General features: G+C 40.5%; 1 protein-coding gene across 1 annotated transcript in view; it reads left to right on the top strand.

Annotated features, from left to right (window-relative positions):
• notch2 (notch receptor 2) overlaps nt 1-20,498 on the top strand; it is a 78,735-nt gene extending 58,237 nt beyond the window's left edge. The window contains exons 13-35 of the mRNA XM_028443467.1: nt 1,095-1,205; nt 1,493-1,685; nt 1,845-1,990; nt 2,360-2,473; nt 2,565-2,684; nt 3,516-3,668; nt 4,749-4,977; nt 6,063-6,264; nt 6,451-6,604; nt 7,095-7,279; nt 7,359-7,491; nt 8,934-9,185; nt 9,338-9,450; nt 9,958-10,487; nt 10,582-10,914; nt 11,848-11,990; nt 12,079-12,286; nt 12,397-12,484; nt 15,455-15,608; nt 15,688-16,007; nt 17,071-17,218; nt 17,328-17,425; nt 18,271-20,498. Coding sequence (XP_028299268.1) covers nt 1,095-1,205; nt 1,493-1,685; nt 1,845-1,990; nt 2,360-2,473; nt 2,565-2,684; nt 3,516-3,668; nt 4,749-4,977; nt 6,063-6,264; nt 6,451-6,604; nt 7,095-7,279; nt 7,359-7,491; nt 8,934-9,185; nt 9,338-9,450; nt 9,958-10,487; nt 10,582-10,914; nt 11,848-11,990; nt 12,079-12,286; nt 12,397-12,484; nt 15,455-15,608; nt 15,688-16,007; nt 17,071-17,218; nt 17,328-17,425; nt 18,271-19,716 — 5,573 coding nt within the window. The 3' untranslated portion in view covers nt 19,717-20,498. The remainder of the gene's footprint in view (nt 1-1,094; nt 1,206-1,492; nt 1,686-1,844; nt 1,991-2,359; nt 2,474-2,564; nt 2,685-3,515; nt 3,669-4,748; nt 4,978-6,062; nt 6,265-6,450; nt 6,605-7,094; nt 7,280-7,358; nt 7,492-8,933; nt 9,186-9,337; nt 9,451-9,957; nt 10,488-10,581; nt 10,915-11,847; nt 11,991-12,078; nt 12,287-12,396; nt 12,485-15,454; nt 15,609-15,687; nt 16,008-17,070; nt 17,219-17,327; nt 17,426-18,270) is intronic.
• The last annotated feature ends 1,661 nt before the right edge of the window (nt 20,499-22,159 follow it).

Below are 22,159 nucleotides of genomic sequence, written 5' to 3'. Positions count from 1 at the left end.
AAATCTCAAATTGTTCCAATAACTCAATTTTCCTGAATTTATTTGACTTAATTTCTCCAAATTAAATAAAACCTAGTCACAAAATCAAAGAAATTTAAAAGAGAAAATCCTGCAGGGATTGATATCTGTCACTTATTGCCTGAACATTGTCGGTGCTTTACATACAGTACTTTATGTATGATTTATAAGTTGTGTGAAGTGCAAACTTGGGAACATTAATGTTAAAATTTCTTGTTTTCCCGCCTAAAATCTCCGGCCTACTGAAGATCAAACTACTTCGTATTTGACCCCTGAACTAAAATGACTTTTACACCCTTGACTTAAAGCAGAACTAAGTAACTTTTTCACCTTAATAAATTCTTCTCGTAGTCCCTCTGAGGGTATCCCCCCTGCTGTCTCTGGCCAGAAAACCAAGCTTGCAACTTTTCCTGGACTGGTGCCAGTCTCGCAGCTCTGTTCTTGTTCTCACGGCAACACGTACTCCTTTTTGACAGTCCAATACACACTAAAGGTATGTTCACACCGAACGCGACTGTAGCGACTGCAGTCACTTCAATCGCCCGTGATGAGTCGCTTGAACATAGTGGTGCTTTTTGGTCACTTCATCGCCTCAGTGACGTCATTACCAGGAAACAAATGTGTGTGTGTGTGTGTGTGTGTGTGTGTGCGTGCAGCAGGGTGACAGGGGAGACAACTGGCTGATCACTTTACTTATCATTAACAGCGCCGCTTTTGTGGTATAAATGATCAACTTACGGAGTTAATAAAATGTAGGCTTATTCAAGAAGGTAACCGCTTTCATTTTACCCCGGTACGTTTAGGAAGCCTCCCGCTGCCCGTCTCACTGTAGCGGGAGGGAGGAGCTTCTGCCTCGGTGGGTGCGGAGTGTTTACGACAGTGACATAACCAAAAGGGACCTTTAGGGGAGCGCTAAGCGCAAGTTCCTGAGTTCTGCTTTAATGTTTTGTCCATATGTAACTATTTCAAGTTGTAATCCTTCACTTCTTAAGATACCAATATTCTGACTTTAAATATATTACATATAGAAATGCAAAGCATGACAATCTAAGTTGACGTTGCCATTTTTGCCATAGGAGTGAACTGTGAGATAAATGAGGACGACTGTTCCAGCAGCCCTTGTGAGCACGGAGACTGTCAGGATGGCATCAACGAGTACGAGTGCATATGTTCCCCAGGATACACAGGTAAATGCAGATAACATTTAGAATGCTCAAAAAGTAAACAATTTCAATTTACTCTGACTGACTACAAAAACATTAGGTACACCTCTGGCTCAGATCCTTTTGATCTATTAAAGCTCCTTTCATTCCTTAGCAAGGTGACATCTTCAAGATCCAATCAGCATTTGAAAAGATGTGCCTAATATTGTGGTCACTAAGGCTGTAAAATACCACTGTTGTTATCACAATAAATGTCAATAATGAAATGCTGCCTTTTGATGCCACTAGATTGCTTTGATTTTTCCCCCCAGGCCTTAAATGTGATGTCCAGATCAACGAGTGTCAGTCCAACCCTTGTATGAGCGGAGGAACCTGCGTGGACAAGGTGAACGGGTTTTACTGCCTGTGTCCGCCCAGCACTCACGGGCCTCTATGTCTGTCCGGGACCGACCACTGTGCTTCTCAGCCATGTGAGCATGGAGAATGCATTGAGCAGCAATACGGGTACGTGTCCATTATACAGCTGCTCCCAGATGTTTATCTGTCAAATTTTGACATGCTTAACTTTGAATGTTTATCAATAAAGCAACCATGAAACTATTTCCCCCAATATTATTTAAATTTAATGCTGTTTCTTTCTTTCTTTCTTTTTTTTTTGCAAAGCTACCACTGTGAGTGTGAAGCTGGCTGGGTGGGGCAGCACTGTGAGGTGGAGAAGGATGAGTGTCAGCCAAGTCCGTGCCAAAACGGAGGGTCCTGTGTAGACCGACATAATGGCTACACATGTCAGTGTCCACCTGGGTTCAGAGGTAAAGCCATTGCAATAACATTCTTTCCATCACATCACATTTAGCCTTCTAAACATTTGTAACCATAAATATAAGCGATAAACGTTAACGGGTGCACACACATTTAAAGAGAAACTAAACCCCAAAGCCTTTTTTTTCTGCTGAATACATATGTATATACGTAGGTATTTAGTAGTACTGTTGATTGATCCGAGTCCAACTAACATTTTAATAGAATAATTAAAATTTTGTGTTTTTAGTTGTAAAATGTCAGTGACTTGGATTCACAAATAAGAGAAAGTGGGTACTTGTGCTCAAAAAGGTTTGAGAAGCACTGCTTTAAAGGAGCATCATCATTTTATTTTGAAATATGTCTTGTTTCCTTTTTAGGTGTGAACTGCGAGAAGAACGTAGATGAATGTGCATCTGGACCTTGTCTGAACCAAGGCATTTGTATTGATGGAGTCAACAGTTACAACTGCCAGTGTAGTCCACCATACACAGGTCAGTGACTTCACACTCCAAGAATGACTTACTCCATGAAGTGGTAGAAACTTGACCTGTGTCATGTTTTTTTTCAAATGTGCTCCAACAGGTAAACACTGTGAGGTGGAGCAGGTTCCCTGTGCCTCTCATCCATGTGAGAGAGGAGGGGTGTGTCGTCCAACTGCTGATTACACCTCCTTCACCTGTCGCTGTCCACTAGGCTGGCAAGGTAACGGTGCATTCTGCCACGGTTAGGGTCAATTACGTCTTCAATTATCCATGTCCAATTACAACTCAATTACGATGACAGTGACTAGAATTTTTTCCAATTACAATTATTATTTTCCCCCTGAAAGTTAATTACACTTACATTCTCAATTACGAAAGTTCACTTCCATTTATTCACAATTACTTTGCCTTTAATAAATAACCTCATAAAACGTAACCTTCTTCTTGTGTTAGCTTTCTGTTAGCATCTCTTATGATAACGGGTCAGTTTTGACCCATGTCTTAAATCAGCTTTAAAATACACTAAAAAAATATTATTTGTCATTTCATTTGTTTTTCATCACTTGGTTACATTGTTAGGCTTCCTAATCAATGAAAATATTGGTTTTTAATATTTTTGGGTGTGGGCGTCTGAGCCCTTTTGCTGTCAGTATACCCCTAGATTTTGATAATTTTTCAAATGGTAAAGTGATTCCCAGAGAGAACTTACAGGTAGTAAACTTGATATGAAACATGTTTTAATAATTATTAACTACTGGTATGTATGTGTAAGTCATAGACATATAACATGTTTCTCCAGTTTTGCAATTCAAGAATTTTTTATAGAATTCCCATACCAAATTATAATTTCAGTCATTTATCTGAACTCAATTACAACTGAATTTTGATTTAAAAATAAAAAATTATGATTACAATTATAATTGTCAATTGTGTAATTAATTACCAATTATGCAATTACAATTATAATTGACCCTAACCCCTGCATTCTGCATACCGTAGGTCACATATATGCATGATGCTGATAAAAGGGTTTTTGTTTACATTGTTCAAGGTCTGCGCTGCAACGAGGATGTGAATGAATGCAAAAAGAATCCCTGTAAAAATGGTGGTCAGTGCTTCAACAGCCCTGGGAGCTACATGTGCAAATGTCCGCCTGGATACAGCGGACACAACTGTGAGACGGACGTGGACGACTGCTCGCCCAGTGAGTTTAAGCTAACGCTAACTCTTAGTTTGGAAACATGATCCAAGCTTCCCTTTTTACAAATTAATGAACTTATATAGTCACGTTACTTTAACTGAGGTGCTTTTATGGGCACTTGTACTTTTTGACTATATTTCTAAATCAGTTTTAAAAGAAGTAAAGTAATTTGTTACATTTCTACACCCAGCCGTTACTGAGGAAATAATATTTTTTGTTTTAAAATGATCAACGGACATTGTGAAACTACAAAAAATGAAATGACCAGACAACAATCAAATGCATCACATCATAGTCGACCAATCAGATTAAACGTAATGCATCGTGCCAAAACAGCATTGAATGCTGGATATTTCATCCTGAGAATGTTTTTATTTTGAATTGAATGAATTGGTGTTATTTCATTTTAAAAAAAAATTGCACATTTTGACAATCCTTTTACAGGAGCTTTTTAGAAAATAAATTAAGCTCCAATTGTGCCAGCTTTGGTCTTTTCTTTTTTCAGTTTATACATGAGATGTTTACTGCACGCAAGGGAACGTGAAAGTAACTCGTAACTTTTACTTTGAGTACTATTTAATTCAGCTACTTTTTACTTGTATTTGAGTATTTGATGTACGTATGACTTACTTGTACTTGAGTACAATTTCTATCAAGTAACAGTACTTCTACTTGAGTAGAATATATCAGTACGCCTCTTTAGTGTTAGTTGTAAATTCTGAAATCTACTGTTTTCAGAGGCTGGAGCCTCTGTTACATTTCATAGTTTTTTTTTATTTAATTTTTTTAAATTTAAGATTAGAACAGTTCACCATAACCAGACCTGCAGTTCACCATAAAACTACAGAAGGATTTATATGCACACACTACTAAAATACTGTTGTGAGACAATGGAGAAAAATGGAAAAACATTGTAAGCCACAACAATGTTGGGAAACATCAACATCTGAGAGAAAACTTAATTAGGCATATGAAATGCCTATTTAAAGAGGACAGAAAGGCTCGCATACTGGCCCATTTGTTACTCATTGACTCCCATAGTGTATATTAAAATATACTAATGTCTCCATCATATCTCCCCAGACCCCTGCTTGAATGGAGGCTCTTGTATGGATGATGTGGGGACTTTTTCCTGTAAGTGCCGCTTGGGATTTGAAGGAGAGCGATGCGAAACGGAAGTGGACGAGTGCGCCAGTCGGCCGTGCAGGAACGGTGCCACCTGCAGGGACTATGTCAACAGCTTTGTTTGCATGTGCCTGCCAGGCTTTGATGGAATCCTGTGTGAGCACAACATCCTTGAATGCACTGAGAGGTAAGCTGAATTAGCACATGTCAGTCTGAGTCAGGCTGTTTTCATTTCTTCTAAATTTTTTTTTTTTTTTTTTTTTTTTTAATCTTAAAGCTGCAGTTTGTAGAATCCTCTCTCCGCACCGTTTTGAAACCAAAACCAAAAATCAACCTTCATACCGGTATATTTTGTGAACGTTTTTAGCGACTTTTTTGAGCATTATTGACTAGTGCCAAATGTAGGGACGTTATCTTGTGTTAGTTGAGATTCTTCTGGTGTTTTAGAGACTCTGGAATGAATGAATGTATCACTGTAGTTACTGTCCCAAGCAGCGGCTGCTGCCTTCGGCTCGTCCCCATCACAAGCACACACAGAGGGGGCGTGATCTCAGCTAACTGAGTGGCAGCCGCATTCAGACTGTAAAATGAATTCACCTTAAATAAGCTTCTCTTCAGGTTTTCAGTTCTCGCTCTCCCTCTGAAGCCTGTGTGTGTGCGGCGTACCCTGCACAGTCACGGAGGTCCACAAGGACGCAAAGCAAAAGCGATGCGTTCCTCCTCAGTGTTTGTGACTTAATTCTGTTGCTTCTCCATCTCAGTCTGCCTTTTTCCGCTCGATTTGCAGTGTAACTGGTGTGTCTTACACTGTTATGGAGACTTCTGCTGGAACGTCTGCAAATGCAGGTTTACTAACAATAGTCCTTGAACATGCCTCATTTCAGTCGAGCAGCCAATAGAAATGCCCCAAACAGCTCATGGAGCACACGTGTTTGTAGAAAGATCTTTGATTGGCTGACATCCAGATTCCAGGCGCGTCACGCTCTTGGATTCTTAATCTTTGTTTACAGGGACAGGAGAAGGAGATAAGATTCACTGTCCACTCAGAACACTTTGGATTACAATATGCTCAAAGATGATTTGGGATTTTTGACCAAATGATGCCAAAAAAAGCCTTACATACTGCAGCTTTAATGATGCCAAAATAGACAAGACATAATTCCAAGAATATATGCAGCCAGTGAAGATCCTTGGTTGCAGCGTTACAACAATACAATGCAATGAAACTAAACATTTTGAAGATCTGACCTTGCCTTTTTACCTTTCCACCAGTTCATGCTTGAATAACGGGACTTGCATTGATGACATAAACACCTTTTCCTGCCGCTGCCGGCCTGGTTTTTATGGAATATTTTGCGAGTATGAGCAGAACGAGTGTGACTCCCAGCCCTGTAAGAACGGAGGAACCTGCACCGATGGTCTGGGGAGCTATCGCTGCACCTGCCCTGTAGGCTACAATGGGCACAACTGCCAGGTTTGTTTTCTCTGTGTGTTTATAAGAGCGTAGCCTGAGTGTTAAAAGCGGAAACATATTTGAAACAGGTCACACAGCACAGAAATATTCTGTCAAATGAAATAATATCACTTTATTTATTTTGAGTTAGCGTTTTTAAGGTTCTGGTATGTTTTTAACACATGTCCCTTCCTTTTTTATGTGCAGAACTATGTGAACTTGTGCAGCCAGGTGCGCTGTCACAACGGTGGTTCCTGCTCTCAAATGGCAACTTCATGGACCTGCCATTGTCAAATGGGATGGACTGGGCTTTACTGTGATGTACCAAACATGTCGTGCCAGGACTATGCTGCCAGAATTGGTAAATATCTATGACAGTGTTCTCAACTCTCAACCCAAAAGTAGGGAGATCTAAAGTTGTTATTTGAAGAGGATTTATTTTTGCACTTTACTCACATACATATTTATATATAGTATTGATAAGGTTATTAGAGGATTACTGTGATAACACTTTATTTAAATTTAGTTAATTTAAGAGATACTGTAATTATTATTCCTCAACTGTTGCCTACCTTTTATTCCAAGGAGGTCATTTTTTTCTGAATAAAATGCAGCTAATACAAAATAAAAGAAATATTTCTTTGTCTCTCGCGTCACCACTTTTGCAGCATTTTGGTTTTTCCTAAAACTTATTTTTAGAAGCTCACTGTTAATTACATTCCATTTCTTTAAGTCATGGCTTGTAGTTCATGGCTAATAATAAGTCCTAAAGCCAGACCAGTTAACAACTGTTGTTCATTGAGTTCAAATTTTATTTAATGAACTTGGGGCTTCTTTCAAAATTACTGCAGGACTGGAGCTAGAAAATGTGTGTAAAAATGCCGGGCGCTGTGTGAACGTGGGTAACACCCATCAGTGTCAGTGCCAGCCTGGATACATGGGCAGTTACTGTGAGGAGATGGTGGATGAGTGCCAGTCCAACCCTTGTCGCAACGGAGCTACTTGCAAGGATTATCAGGGCACATACGAGTGTGTTGTAAGTAAATGATGAGCATCTGTTTTGTGCTGTTAGCAAGGCAATGTGTTTAATGAACTGATCTTTGTCTTTGCCTTAGTGTCAACCTGGCTATCAGGGTGTGAACTGTGAGTATGATGTGGATGAATGTCACTCCAAACCCTGCCTTCATGGAGGAACGTGCATCAACCTCATCAATCAGTTCAGCTGTGCCTGCCCTCCTGGAACACACGGTTAGTCCCAATATATTTGATCTTCAAAGAATTAAAAAGCAACACACAACTCACAATAAGAGTGTGTGCTTAAAGCAGGGGTCTGCAACCTGCGGCTCTGGAGCCTGTTGTGGCTATTTGACTCTTTTGCAATGGCTCCCTATAGCTTTAAAACAATATTGAAACAAAGAATTGTTATTAATGATTAATGACATCGACACCAAATAAAACCATGGTATAACGATTTGTCAACCTAAAAATAAATCGCATTGTGCAATAACTCAGCCACCTTCCTACTTCACCTCCTGCAACATCTGTAGAACATCAACTTTCCTTGTACCTATAGTAAACCTTAAGTTTTGAATCCCTGGTAAGATAACTAAAATACTACTCTGAAAGAAAATAAAGATTTTAATTGTGCGGGGGACAGATTCATTTAACTGCCAACATGGCTGCTAAATATGCATGCTTGATATATGGCAAGAAATTAATATGTGTTGACCGACATGATTATGTGTTATCAAAAACATATTTATATATATATATATATATATTTATAATAAAAGATGTGTATAGAATGTTATGCACTGTATTTTCCTAATTGATGAGAAGGTTTTTTTTTTGGCTCTGGAAGGACTTCAATCCAGGTTAGATGAGGCAAAATGGCTCCTTTGAGATCAAAGGTTGCAGAGCACCAGTTTAAAGAGTTACTCTGCTTTCTGCTGACCTACCATTAGGGGGGAAATTCAAAAAATGCCTTGATTATGGGCGTTACTCCTGAAGCAGCTAAGACGCGCCCATTCAGGAAGCCGGTCAGCGCTGCACAGCGAGTGCACAGCTGAGCTGTGTCACTACGATCATAGACACACAATCCTGGCATGAAGCTCACCCACGCACACACAACCTCACAGACACTGTGGCACTCAGGGGCAAACAGCCCCTGCTCTCCAGTCATGAGCCCGAGAACACCACCTCACGCACACACATAAACCAGGAAGACATGAAGCTGTCAATCAAGGCTCACTGAAGGCTGTTATAGGAGGAAAACTAGTCCCTCCTTCCATCTTTTATAGGAGGGGCGGGTCCAACAGTGGCAGTTAGTGACACACTATGGTCGAAATGACGCCATATAAGCTGTCAGCCAATAGCAAAATTCAAGCGACTCATCACAGGCGATTTAAGTGACTAGTCAGTGAAATTGTGTTAGGTTTGAACGCTCCTTTAAAGGACAGTCACTCTCACATTTTACAACAAAATACGCAAAATTAAAATACTTTCACTAAAACGTTAAAAGTTGCACTAAGATCAATCAACACCACTATTTAATACCCAAATACTTATATGTGTATTCAGCAGAAAAAAGTGGGTTTGGGGTTTGGTTACTCATTAAAGATAAACTAGGATTTGGATCGAGTTGATTTCACTTAAAGACACCCAAGTCTAAAAAGGATGGTTCTCTCCAGGGCTTCAGTGTGAGGTGAACATAGACGACTGTGCCCCAAAGCCGGGGTCACGGGAGCCCCGTTGTCTGAATGGAGGACAGTGTGTGGACGGCTTGGGCCGCTACACCTGCACCTGCCCGCCGGGGTTTGTGGGAGAGCACTGCGAGGGGGATCTGAATGAATGCCTGTCCGGGCCGTGCCACTCCCCAGGCAGCCTCGACTGTGTTCAGCTTGACAATGATTACCAGTGCCGCTGCCGCCTTGGATACACAGGTACAGTTTGCCACCCGCTCATTGAGAACAAACAGCAGAACTGGTTTGCTTGTCGTAATGGTGACATATCTTTCACACAGCAGCATTGAATTTATCATCGATGAATCTGAAGTGATTTACTTTTTCTGATGGATTTGATCCCTTTTCTCCAGGGCGTCACTGTGAATCTATGGTGGATCTGTGTGTGGCCAAGCCGTGCCATAACGGAGGCATTTGCTCGATGAACATGAGCTCAGTACATGGTTACACCTGCTCCTGTCTCGCTGTAAGTTAACGAACAGCCCAAAAGAGCAGCATTCATTATACAGGGATTGATTGTATTTATTATTCTGTTAATTTTACCTCATTATTACCCAAACAAGTGTTTTTAACTCAAAGGTCCTTATTTTTCAATCCACATAGTTTTTTTATTAGCTGTTAATCAAATGAAGGGTTGAATGTGTGTTATGGCTAACAATGTGAGAAATCTCAACAAGCCATTTGGCAAAACATTCTGGTTTGTTATTGCCTTAAAGCTACTTGTAACCCAGCATGAGACCCTTGCTACAATTACCATTTCACACTAAATGCCTGTTTTTCTCTTACCTCACTAACTTCTTGCCTCCTATTTATTCTCATGCTTGCTACAGAGGGCCACACCATGGCTCAGGTATAGTACACTAGTGACCAAAAACTAGATCTTAACATTAGTACAATAGCTGAGCTGGAAACACAACCTGACTCCTAACTCATCTAAGTTGTCTTTTAACTTAAATTTTTGTTCGGTTTTCAGGGCTTCACAGGATACAGCTGTGGTGAGATTGAGGGCTACAACTGTGCCAAACTTCGTTGCCAGAACGGCGGGCGCTGTGTAGAGTCCTCGAGTAACCATTTGTACTGCGATTGCCAGCCCGGCTTCAGCGGGCCGCACTGTGAGAATGAGCAGAGATGCCTGTGGCCCTGCCTGAATGGGGGAACCTGCGTCAAAGACCCATCAAACCCTTACCAGTACAGCTGTCGCTGTCCACTGCGCTTCTCTGGTGCCAACTGTGGGAACAAACTATTGGCGCTGCCCCCTACCACCTGCCCCTATCCTCACTGTGAGCAGCATTCTGGGGACGACGTGTGTGACAATCAGTGTAACAACCATGAGTGTCAGTGGGATGGAGGAGACTGCTCACTCAACCGGAAGAAGCCTTGGGAAAACTGCACGGCTAGTGTTCCCTGCTGGAATCTCTTTAAGAATGGACGTTGTGATAAAGAGTGTGACAACTCTGGGTGTCTCTTTGACAGCTTTGAATGTCAAGAGTACCCAGCCTGCAAGTATGTCCCCTCCCCCTTATCATCATCGCTGTTTTGGTACCAAAAAATGTTTGAAACCCTTTAAAACCTTTGTTATGTTGTTTTGTCATTAAAGGTATGATAAGTACTGTGGGGATCACTTCCAAAACAAAATCTGTGACCAGAGCTGCTACACCGAGGCTTGCGGCTGGGATGGCCTGGACTGTTCTTTGGAGATTCCCCCAAAAGTGGTGGGTGGCATGCTCATCATTGTGGTCCGGCTGCAACCCAAAGAGCTGCTTGGGGACATCCGAGGGTTTCTCCGTGCCCTGGGTGCCCTGTTACATACCAACCTCCAGGTGAAGTTGGATGACAATAAACAACCAATGGTATATCCTTACTATGGCGAAGAGGAGGACCTGAAGCGAAGGAGCAGAAGCAAGCGTGAACTGGAGAGGGAGGTTATTGGGTAAGGACTAACACCCGGGGCCCAGTTTTTCCGATGTAATCAGCTCAGATTCTGGATAATGGATTGGAACAAATCTTGAAAAAAGGTTTTTCAAAAGAATAAACAGATTACATACTCAGATTAGATCACGTAATCCAATCTTGGTTTTGATCCGGATCAAACTTTTAGTTTGCATTTTTCCAGAACATTTTAGTAGGATTGGATCACTTTGATCTAAAAAATCTGGATTAAACTGATCCCATCAGAAGGGTGGATTCAGAGCAGATTTCAGGCCCAAAATGTAATGAAACCTTAAAAGTGTATCAAATAATACTATATTTGGATCATGTAGTATAGCCTACAAAATATCCCATTTACTTTAATTTAATTTAATTTTCATTTGATTTGTTCCTCCATCAGGCTACAGTGATTAGATATAACAGTATAGGCCTATTGCAAGGTAGAAAGAGTTTGGCCTAAAAAATAATCCCCTAAACAGCTGTCAATACTGACCACAAATAATATATTTAATTGTCACTAACTGATGTATATTCAGCACAATCTAAAATATTATTTTGTTTTTAGATATTTTTTAGTGATGCATGCAATGATTAAACAGGATAATAAAGCAATGGCATCACTGGTTTTAGAAATCCAAATCAGAAATAGTGTTTAACTATTGCATCCCTTGTTGCACGTCGCTTGAAGCGTCCTTAGCGCCCTATCAAACAAAGATGAGCACCTGTTATCCAGATTTGGTGATCCTGAAAAGTTTCTATTGCTTTGAAAAACCGGCTCAAAAGTAAGATGGATTACATGATCATGGATAGTATAAAAAAAAAGGATTATCAAATCTGGATTAAACCTTTTGAAAAACCGGGCCCAGGAAGTAACCCTTGATCCCATTTTGCATCAACATCCATAACTCAACATAAACTGATTCTCTTTTTTCAGCTCTGTGGTTTATTTGGAGATCGATAACCGTGAATGTTCTCAGACATCTGTTTACTGCTTCTCCAACACTGATGAGGCAGCGTCCTTCATTGCTGCTGCACACATCAAGGCTGAGTTGCCATATCCTCTCATGTCTGTTCGAAGTAAGAAGGCCAACAAGTCAACAAAAGATCAAGTTCTGGTGCCTTTTGTATCAATTTTAATACTGTCAACTATCTTTGTCTCCTTCAGGCGAGCCAGCAACAAGTACACCAGACAACCCAGTGCTGATGTACATAGTTGGAGTGTCAGTAGTTATTACTCTGCTCATCCTGGTGCTGGGAATGCTAGCTGCAAAGAGGAAGCATAAAAACGGTGTCCTGTGGCTGCCTGATGGATTCATGGCCAATAAAAATGACAAGAGGAGAGAGCCTGTAGGACAGGATGACTTTGACCTGAAGTGAGTAAATAAACAAGTGGTCACATCAGAACAGATTTGGAAATAGATTATATATACTGAGTTAGAATCTGTGAGAAAATGTTTATCATCTATTGCTTTTTTCATATCAGAAATTTCCAGACTCAAGATGGATCCATGATGGATGGAAGTCAGAGTCAGAGATGGTTGGATGATGAAGTTACATCAAAAAAGCCAAGAGTGAGTAGATCATTAGTAGAGAGCTTTGCATGTAGGTTAACAATGGAATGGGAATAGTTAACCTCTATGACCCCAATGGAGGCAGTTCCACCTTCCGTGACTTTCAGTGGTCTAAATGTTATTAAGAATCATTAAAATCCCACATTCTATACCTCTCTATAATTCTAAGTAACTCAGCTAAAACTGTAGCCAACCCAAAGTCAGAACAAAAGACCACAGCCCACACACCAGCCCGTTATGTTCAATGAGGGAGGAGTCACAAACTCAGCTTTTCTCACTGCTGTGAGTCACAAAATAAACGCAGAGCTCTATTGCCAGAGACAATGTAAAACGACAGGCCAAGCTGAAGCCACTGATATACTGGTCTGGTATGTTGCGTACCAAAACAATGCCACAAAGTCAGAAAATACACGGCGACAAAAATCAGCCCTGATCACAAATTGCCTTTTTCCTGTTGTTTCTTTTCAAAAGTTGCTCCAATGTGCATAAAACTCCATATTTTCATAAATTTAAATTGTGTCTTAAGATACATACCAGACATCCAGGTTGTTCTCAGTCGAGAAATCTGTCCAATAAGCACACAGCGCATTCTGATTGGTCAAAGCATTGCTGAATAACACCCATGCGTAACAGCGTCACAGAGTGGAACCAAAAATAGCATGATGCATGGCACAGCACAAATTTGGATAAAAATGGGCATGTGTTTATTTCAAGCCAAATTGCCTAGTGGTCAAAAATAAGGCTAAAAATGATTGGAGTCAGTTTGACTGACATATTACAGTTACACACTGTAATGTAATGTAAACATTGGCACAGTTGTGGCAAAGTGGGCTTCCGCCTGAACTTTTGTTTTTACAAAAACATGTGTATCTTTGGCCTATTGTTTATTATTATCACCAAACTTGCTTCAGTTCATGTCCATACATTAGTTCAATTATTTCTCCCTTTGTAGCCTTCCCTATTGAGAATTGGCTTCATAATTGATTTAAATCTATGGGGGGTTTTTTGGGCAGACTACAGCTTTCTGCATTTACAACATGATTTATTGTCACTCAGTATCATATATTTCCAAAATGTTACATCACTAAGGGTCCTATTTTAATCTGGGGAAAAAATAGCTATGTAAATCATGTAGAAGCTTTGAAAAACATTATTTGTTATGGGTATGTGTTTTTCGAAAAAGCGGCTGGAGGTCGAAGAGGTTAAAGTTCATTCAATTTAGTTCAATTCAACTTTATTTATTTAGCGCAAATTACAACAAAGTCACCTCAAAGCGCTATCAAAATATAAAATTCATAATAAGAAGGAAAAACCCAACAAGATCCACATGAACAAGCTTTTAGCAACAGAAACAACTCTCTTTTAACGGAAAGAAATCTCCAGCAGAACCAGGTTCAGAGGTGGCAGCCATCTGCCTCGACTGGTTGGGTTTAGTGGACAGGAGGAGGAAAAGAATAGGATAGAAGGATTGTGTCCCAGACTAGTTGAGCCGTGAACCACTGATCAGGAACTGTCAACTCCAGCTTCAAGACACCTGAAATAGAAAAGATAGAGAAGGGCGTGGAGAGGGCACAGACTGCAGAAAAACATGATACAGGAATACAGTGGAATTAGAATGAATATGGGGTGGACATCAGTGTAAATGGTGTTTAAGTGTGAGCAATGTGATGGGGAGACAACGAGGTTCAGAGGTGGGGGGTTGGTTACAACCCGGCACAACTTTTAGAAAGTTACGGCTAATCCAGGATGTGATGTCTTTAAGACATTTTTAATAACCGATGACTTTCTACTGATTTCATTGACAATTAGAGCTGTGTATAGTCGGCATAGCAATGGACGTTTATATTATATTATAGTCTTTAATCCCAAAAACACTTTGTCTCTGCAGCAACATATGATGATTCACTGTATCTAAGGCTGCACTGAAATCTAAGAGCACCAGTACTGAGACCAACCCTCTGTCTGAGGCTAAAAGGAGATAATTGATCACTTTTACTAAGGCATTCTCTGTGCTGTGATGGGCGCTAAAGCCAGAATGAAAGTTCTTGTATATATTGTTCCAAAGTAGGTGATCTCATAGTAGACCTGCAATTATTTTTTTCAAGAATTTTGGAAACAAAAGGGAGATGGATATTGGCCTATAATTGGACAAGTCATTTGGATCAAGTTTTGGTTTTTTAAGGAGAGGTTTGATTACAGTGGTTTTAAAAGCCTGTGTTATATAACCTGTTACTAGAGATGTGTTAATCCAGGCCACTATTAGTGCGAATTAGTGGAAAAACATCTTTAAATAGTGGTGTTGGGATTGGATCTAAAAGACAGGTTGTTGGTTTAGAAGCACCAACTATTGAGGTCAGATCAGATAGACCAATTGAAGTGAAACTATGTAAATAAAAGCTGCATGTTGGGGTTATTTCAGGAGTTGCGTTGTTTAAAAAAATTATTGAGCACTCCTGCAAGGGGGACATTAGCTTTGTTTCTAATTGTTAGAATTTTATCAGTAAAGAAATTGATGAAGTCATCACTGCTCAGGTTGACGGTAATAGAGCTGTGGCTTTTGGTGAGCCTGGCTACAATGTTGAATAAAACCAAGGATTGTTCTTGTCGTCCTCTATTAAAGTTGAGTAACAGGAAGTTCTAGCTTTGCGAAGAGCTTCTTTATAAGCTAATTAACTCTTTCTCCAGGCAGTATGAACTTCTACCATGTTTGAAGAGAGCCACTTCCTTTTCAGTTTTTGCGATGCCTGTTTTTGAAGACGCAATTCAGAATTATACCAAGGAGCGACCTTTTTATGACATATTGTCGTCTTTTTAAGCGGAGCAAAAGCATCCAGTGCGGTGTGCAGTGACAACATTGCACTGTTGATAAAATCATCTATTTTCTCTGTCGTAAGACATTGATAGCTTCTCTCTGTTGAGATATCATATGGATCAGAGGTAAGCAGTGATGGGGTTTTTTTTTTTTAACAGACTGAGGACAAACCCTTGCTGCCCATCCCCATGGAAGGAGGTGTAGACCGCAGAGAGTGGACCCTGCAGCATCGTAAAGCAGCAGACATCTCGCTGACTCCTCCACAGGCAGACCTAGATGCAGACTGTCTGGATGTTAATGTCAAAGGACCAGGTGTGAGGAGGAATCTCTGTCATCAAATTTGATCATCTTATGTGTTCATGTGTTTAATGCTTGTCTCTCTCTCCCGCAGATGGTTTCACCCCTCTCATGCTGGCATCGCTGCGTAACGGTGGAGGTCCAGACTGTGGCCTGCATGGAGAAGAGGAGGAGGAGAGTGGAGGAGATGAACCTGCACCGAGTGTCATATCAGACCTGATCGCTCAGGGTGCCTCTCTAATGGCTCAGACCGACCGGACCGGAGAAACCGCTCTGCACCTGGCTGCCCGCTATGCCAGAGCCGACGCCGCTAAGAGACTCCTGGACGCCGGAGCCGATCCAAACGATCACGACAACATGGGAAGGACTCCGCTGCATGCTGCTGTGGCTGCTGATGCTCAGGGAGTTTTTCAGGTGAAACTTTATTCTGATCCAAAACAGAGATTTGATTCACAACTTGAATATAGTGCTTGTCATCAACAAAAAGAAAAGATGCAATAAGTCCAGCGAGATCCATTTAGTCTTTTTTTTAAAATAGTATGTTAAGTTGAGGCTTTATTTATTCAGACAAGGTTTTTCAGGAAAGACAATCAGCAGAACTCTTCTGACGAAGATTGGCAGTTGACAGTCAAAACATGTCAGGAGATAAAAAAGAAAATCCTGAAAAACCTTGTCTTAATAAACTAAACATCAACTTAGCATAGAAAAGATGCAAGTCGTTTTAATTCTAAATATTTTTATTCAATTCTAACTTACTAATAACCAGGGTTGGGGTCAATTAAAATTGTTATTGTGTAATTGATAATTAATTACAAATATGACATAATTGTAATTGTAACTGAGAAAAATCTGTTGCAGTTGTAATCGTAATTGAATTGTAATTGAGTTCAGATAATTGACTTTGTAAATGTAATTGACAATGGAAATTATTATATAAAAACTGTCAATTACAATTTAATTAAATGCAAAACTTATCAAGTTTAACTGTCAGTTCCCTTGAGGATCATTTTACTTTAAAAAAAAATGTAAATCTAGGGGTAAACTGACAGAAAAAAGCTCATACACCGACACCAAAAATATTAATACAATTATTTTAATTGATTAGGAAGCCTGACAAGGTAACCAAGAGATGAAAAACTAATTAGATGATAGATGTTTTTTTTTGTGTATTTTACAGCTGATTTAAAACATTGGTCAAAACTGACCCGGTATCATAAGTGATGCAAACAGTAAGCTAACTCAAGAGGAAGGTAACTTTATGGGCTTAATTAATAAAGGCTCAGAAATTGTAAGTCATTGTAATTGAGAATGTAAGTGTAAGTGACTTTCAGGGGGAAAATAATAATTGTAATTGGAAAAATGTTGTTCAATCATATTTGAGTTATTGAATATGGATAATAGAAGGCGTAATTGTAATTTAAAAATTGACTCCAAACCTGCTAATAACGTCTAATCCATGTTTGCCTTCTTTACCCAGATTCTGATACGAAACCGTGCAACAGAACTGGATTCCAGGATGAACGATGGTACAACCCCTCTGATCCTAGCGGCCAGGCTAGCTGTGGAGGGCATGGTGGAGGAGTTAATCCACTGTCATGCTGACATCAATGCTGTAGATGATCACGGTTAGCCAACCACATATCTGTCTTTTTTCTCTGCATTTGGATTAAAATATCCAAATAAATGTCTCTTCTGCTTTTGTGGGTAACATAGTTGTCTTTCTTACAATCCCAGGTAAATCCGCTCTGCACTGGGCAGCTGCAGTGAATAACGTGGAAGCCACACTTGTATTATTAAAGAATGGAGCCAACCGAGACATGCAAGACAACAAGGTAATCTTATTTACATAATTACTTGATTCTATTACCAGCTATCATATACAATATAATTTATATGATTAAGATATAGGAAAATTATTTTATCTTTGGTTAGCGTACAGGAAAGTGTCCCAGAAAAACAATATTTTTCTTGTGTATGAAAACTGTATTGTGTATTCCTATGCATCTCCTAACACCAGAAATCTTCAAGTATAATAGAGTCAGTAGTAGGGATAAGTATCGAATTCAGTACTTTTTTAGGGTACGGACCAAATTCCTTCGGCACTACCTGGTACCGAATCACGTATAATCTAGTGGTACCATGTTTGCATCTTTATGACTGTGAGGGAGTGGAAGAATAGGCAATTTCTCCTACAGTACCTGAACACAACATTGCATGATGGCAATAGCTTTTCAGAATGCAGTTTTTACCTACAGTATGTGCACAAATGCAGGTGAATTATTTGCAATATAGAGCCCTGTCACATAGAGCTGCTTTTTAATTTGTGCATTATAATGTTGCAACAGTACAGTTAGATATTTGTTTGATGTATTTGTTAAAGTTGCTTGTTATTATTAATATTAATATGGGAAAAATATGGTAAATTGGAATATTTTGAGATTTGATTATTTACCATTTATTACCACACAAAAATTGAGTACCGATACCAATTCACAGGTACTGAGTATCAGTTAAAATGTGAAAGGTACCCATTCCTAATTAGTAGTGAAGTAAAATAACACCAATGTAGTAAATATACAAAATATTACCTGTGTTGTACTCAAGTATTGAAGTTAATTTGGGTTAGTAGGGATTTTATGGCATGTTGTTTAAAATTTGTGTCCTGTGTGTGTTTCAGGAGGAAACTCCTTTGTTTCTCGCTGCACGAGAAGGCAGCTTCGAGGCAGCTCAGGTCCTTTTGGACCATTACTCCAACCGTGACATCACTGATCACCTGGATCGACTTCCCCGGGATACAGCCCAAGAACGGATGCATCACGACATTGTCCGTCTGCTGGATCAGTACAACCTGGTCCACAGTCCACACAATGGGCCAAACCACATGGGTGGAGGAAACTCCTCTGTCATGTGTGGGGCCAATGGATCAGGATTCATTGGGATGCGTGCAGGGCCACAAGGCAAGAAGAGCAGGCGAGGTGGAGGCGTGGCCAAGATGGGAGGCGTTGGTGGGGGGGCAAAGGAGCTGAAAGACATGAAGGCGAAGAGAAGAAAGAAGCCAGCAGGAGGAGAGAACCCCAGTGTGGGGGTGTCAGGGGGTGGAGCCAGTTGTGGAGGTGCAGGAGGAGGAGCCACCACCAATGGGGTCAAAACAGCAAGTGGACTTCCTGAGAGCTCGGTCACCATGTCACCTGTTGACTCCCTGGAGTCGCCCCACTCCTACACTGGGGATGTTTCAGGCACAAGCGGAGTGACAGCAAAGTCCCCCCCCCTGCTGAGCAGCCCCACTTCCAGACAGATGCTGCCACCTGTCAGCCACGTGTTGGGTCAGCAGCAGGGCTGGGTGGGGGTCCCCAAACACAGCTACGGCGGCCACATGTTCGGCCTGGTTCCACACCAGATGGGAGGATCCCACCCCAGCATGGGCCAACACCACACCCAGAGCGCCATGCTGACGCCCATGAACGTGACCATGAGCAGAGAGCAGCTGCCACCCATCGTCACTTTTCAGATGATGGCGCCAGGGGCCACCCAGGCCGTGATGAAGCAGCCACAACCAGGGCAGGTGCAGGTTTCCCAGTCTCTGGCACAAAACCAGAATGCGATTCATTCCCAGCAGGGTCCGGGTCACCTTCATTGCCCCCAGGGTATGATGTACCAGATGCCTGAGCAGTTGATGAGTCGCGGACTCCCTCACTCCCTGCAACACCCTCTTAACGTCAGTCATGGAGCCATGGATAGTCAGCCCCGTCCTCTGCCCTCCTATACCCCCATGCAGAGCCCCGTGGATAAATACCCGACGCCCCCGTCCCAACACAGCTACACCCCTGCCAGCTCTGAGGGCACCACGCCTGGCCATTCCGCGCACCCACCCAGCGAGCACCCGTATCTCACCCCTTCTCCTGAGTCCCCAGACCCTTGGTCCTCATCCTCATCCTCACCACACTCCAACTCAGACTGGTCTGACGTCACCACAAGCCCCACCCCTCTTGGGAACTCTCACCGCGCCGTGCCCTCGTCGCATCACACACACATTCCAGAGCAGGTTCAGCTGCAGCAACAGTCGCAGCAGATGGCGCCTGCGTCTCAACAGCCACAGCCTGGAAACATGCAGGTGTTTGCGTAGGCCTAGAGGAAGACTGACAGACTTTTAGGATTCCCCTGTAAGTGGACGAGTAACAGACGTTTACTCAAATCTGTCTTTAATATTTTTTTTATTCTTATTCTTAATTATTATAATCAGTCGCCTCCCCTTTATGTTTCCCTGTTCTTTTTGCACTTAAAAACTGTGTTTAGTTTCCAAAACCTTTGAGTAAAACCAGCTACAAATACAAAGTTCTTAATCAAAGATACAGAATAAACTGCCACTGTGTTTATTCTTCAATCCAAGAAGACCATCCTCAGCTTTTCACTCAAGAGTTCAAAAGTTTTACACTTTATTCTGAAAACATCAAACATCAAGGAATTGACGAAGGATCAGCTGGTACCAGAGCAGAAAAAAAGACTGCAGAGACTCTGAGACAGGACTGTGGGCCTTCAGTCCCCATGTGTTGTCAATATAACTGTTCAATGTACGCATTCATTCTCCTGCTTTAGCAGGTCAGGGTCATCTGATGTTCTTACTCCCAATGCAATACTATTAGATACCATCATGTAGTTCAGAAAATGGAACAAGAGACATGCTTTGTTATACTATATTAGGGATGCACCAATGTCACCTGTTGGCTCTAATACTGACATGTGCACTGGTAAAAATGGTCTACGGCCTGTTACAATTATTACTTTAAAGCAGGGATGGGCAACTCTATCACAGCAGGGGCCACAAACATGATTGTGTCTGATCCGAGGACCACATGATCAATATTCATATTAGCATTTAGAATATTTTGTCTTTGTGGTTTTGATGTTATGTCAGTTTTTATAGTCATTATGTGTGTTTGTGTTCTTGGTGTAATTCTGTGTAGTTTTCTGTCATTTTCTGCATTTTGTCATTTCCTGCATTTTTCTTGTTTATTTGTCCATTTTTGGGGTCATTTTGTGTCATTTTGTTAACAGTTTGTGTGTTTTTGGAGCTATTTTGTAAGGTGTTGTTGCTTTGTGTGTGTGTGGTTTTTTTTTTTTGTCATTTTGTTTGTTGAAGTGATTGTTGTGTCTGTCTTTGTGTAATTTTATGTTTTATGAGTCATTTTGTGTATTATGTTGGGCTTCATATTTCTTCCATCTTCTTCAATTACAATTTTGGGGAATTTGCTTTAAGGGCTGCAAAAAAGTAGACAAAGGGCCACATGTGGCCCCCGGGCTGCCAGTTGCCCATATCTGCTTGAAAGAGATTGAGCACATTGTTGTTTTAGAATGAAAATCTATGAATAGGCACCAGGATCCTGCAGCAGAATACAAAGGAAAAAGCCAATGTTACAGCTAACTCATTACATTTGGACCAAAGATTAATACATAGCTAAAAGAGCTCAATTTTATTGTGATGAAAACTATTGATAAAACTTAATTTTAGCAAGAAAATCAGAGTAATTTTTCATTTTTTTAAGGGGTTATTGGTGCATCTCTGTCAGTCATTTCCTTGTTAATTGCTGTTCAATGCACAGAGAGCTTTAAACATTGTATTTGCTCTGTAATAGTTCATAAAATAAAAAGGTTTGTTTTGCATCCTCACAGCAAATGTAGCCACTGTTAAAGAGTTCAAAAACTATTGATTAGAAAGTCACATCCGTGATCATCTGGTCACTAAGGAGAGTTGAGCTTTTTAAACCTTTTACAAAACTCAAATCGATTCTATTTGATAGACTGCTACTCTGTTGGTTTTAATTTGTTCTATGATGACGTGTACATACATTTAGAGCACATTCAGCTTGTTATCAGTGAGCTTTGTTTGTTCAAAGACCTGTTGACGTGTACATTTTAAATTTTTTTTTACACTGTTCGCACTTCCTAAAGAGTTAAAACTTTATAAAAATGCATGTTATCACCTTTGAGCTGGCTCCTCTGCTTCCTAAGCATAAAACCAGTTTTGCTTTGCTACAAAATGTGTATGACTTTATGTAATCAGCCTGATAATGAACCAGTGTCTGAAGGCGACAGGAAAAAACTTTGTTGGACACAGCTTGGTGGGACTGCTCAGTAGACACAGACAATCCTTCACGGTTTCATTTTATTCTTCTTTAAAATAAATATCAGCATCTTCAAGGCCAAAAATGTTTTTTAAGCCAAATGTATGATTCAGTTGTTTTTTTAATTATTAATGCTTTTTTTTCCTGATCCATTTATGGTTACTTAGGTGTTTGAGTGAACCAAAATGTTTGTTCTCACTGTTCAAGAGGATGTTGGTAATCTTTTCCCAAAACAGTGTCATCTCTTCTACATATGCAAGGCTCTGTATCTATTCTGTACATAACATGTTTTTTTAAGATATATATTTCCTGTGCTTTCCTCTGTTAACCAAATAGCTTATAACGTTATAGTATATGTACGTAGTAGTTGTCATCATGATTGTATTAGGTAGAACAAAAACAGAATAAATACAATTTGTTGAAAGTAAACAAAGGCTCATTTATTTC

Source organism: Gouania willdenowi, chromosome 4 (genome assembly GCF_900634775.1).
Source record: "Gouania willdenowi chromosome 4, fGouWil2.1, whole genome shotgun sequence".
In the NCBI taxonomy this organism is placed as follows: domain Eukaryota; kingdom Metazoa; phylum Chordata; class Actinopteri; order Blenniiformes; family Gobiesocidae; genus Gouania; species Gouania willdenowi.
The sequence above is the reverse complement of the archived record's forward strand: the minus strand, read 5'-3'. Positions and strand labels throughout refer to the sequence as shown.